The sequence below is a fragment of the Eimeria mitis genome, genomic scaffold (genome assembly GCF_000499745.2).
Source record: "Eimeria mitis Houghton genomic scaffold, Emh_scaff3477, whole genome shotgun sequence".
Lineage (NCBI taxonomy): Eukaryota > Apicomplexa > Conoidasida > Eucoccidiorida > Eimeriidae > Eimeria > Eimeria mitis.
In genome coordinates this window covers 1161-2002 of record NW_013571817.1, presented here as the reverse complement: position 1 = coordinate 2002, position 842 = coordinate 1161, and the positions used below count along the sequence as shown (strand labels likewise).

At 57.6% G+C, this 842-nt stretch overlaps 1 protein-coding gene across 1 annotated transcript in view; it reads left to right on the top strand.

Moving 5' to 3' along the window:
- The window catches only part of EMH_0066490 (PHD-finger domain-containing protein, putative), a gene marked incomplete at both ends in the record, with an annotated part of 2807 nt that extends 2084 nt beyond the window's left edge, over window positions 1-723 (top strand). The window contains 2 exons of the mRNA XM_013498507.1: window positions 34-104; window positions 579-723. Of these exons, the coding sequence (XP_013353961.1) occupies window positions 34-104; window positions 579-723 (216 nt within the window). The remainder of the gene's footprint in view (window positions 1-33; window positions 105-578) is intronic.
- Window positions 724-842: the final 119 nt, after the last annotated feature.

Below are 842 nucleotides of genomic sequence, written 5' to 3'. Positions count from 1 at the left end.
CTGCTGCTGCAGTTCGTGTTGCTGCTGCTGCAGTTCGTGTTGCTGCTGCTGCAGTTCGTGTTGCTGCTGCAGCAGTTCGTGTTGCTGCTGCTGCAGTTCGTGCTGTTGCTGCTCTTTTTCTTTCTGCTGCTGCACTTGCTGCTGCTCTTGTTCTTTCTGCTGCTACATTTGCTGCTCCTGCTGCTACTTCTCCTGCTGCTGCTGCTGCCGCTGCTGCTGCTGCTGCTGCGCCATGCACTGTGGGCAGCTGCCCCTATAGGATCTGTATATATGAGCCGCTGTTGCAGCAGCAGCAGCAGCAGCAGCTGCTGCTGCTGCTGCTGCTGCTTCTATTTCTATATTGTTAACTGCTGCTTCTACTTGTTTGCTGCTGTTGCTGATGCTGTTGCTGCTGCTGTTGCTGCTGCTGTTGCTGCTGCTGTTGCTGCTGCTGTTGCTGCTGCTGTTGCTGCTGCTGCACTCGTAGCTTGCTGAGCCGTTTTTTTTATGCAGCGTCAAGTGTGCTGCTGTGTCTTTTAATTTTTCATTTGTTGCTGCGTTTATATTTGCTGCTGCTGCTGCTGTTGCTGCTGCTGCAGGGTGCTAGCAGCAACACCAAGACAGCGCGAGGACGCCTCAGCAACTCTGCTGCTGCTGGGGGGACGGGGGCCCCCGGGGCCCGCCAGGCAGCAGCAGAGGGGCCCCCTCATGGTGCTAGCCACTCTCGCAGAGGAAGAAAGGTAGGCATGTGTTCCTGCTGCTGCTGCTGCTGCTGCCGCTGCTGCTGCTGCTGCTGCCGCTGCTGCTGCTGCTGCTGCGGTGGTGGTGGTGAGGGTAGCAGCAGCAGCAGCAGGAGCAAGGAC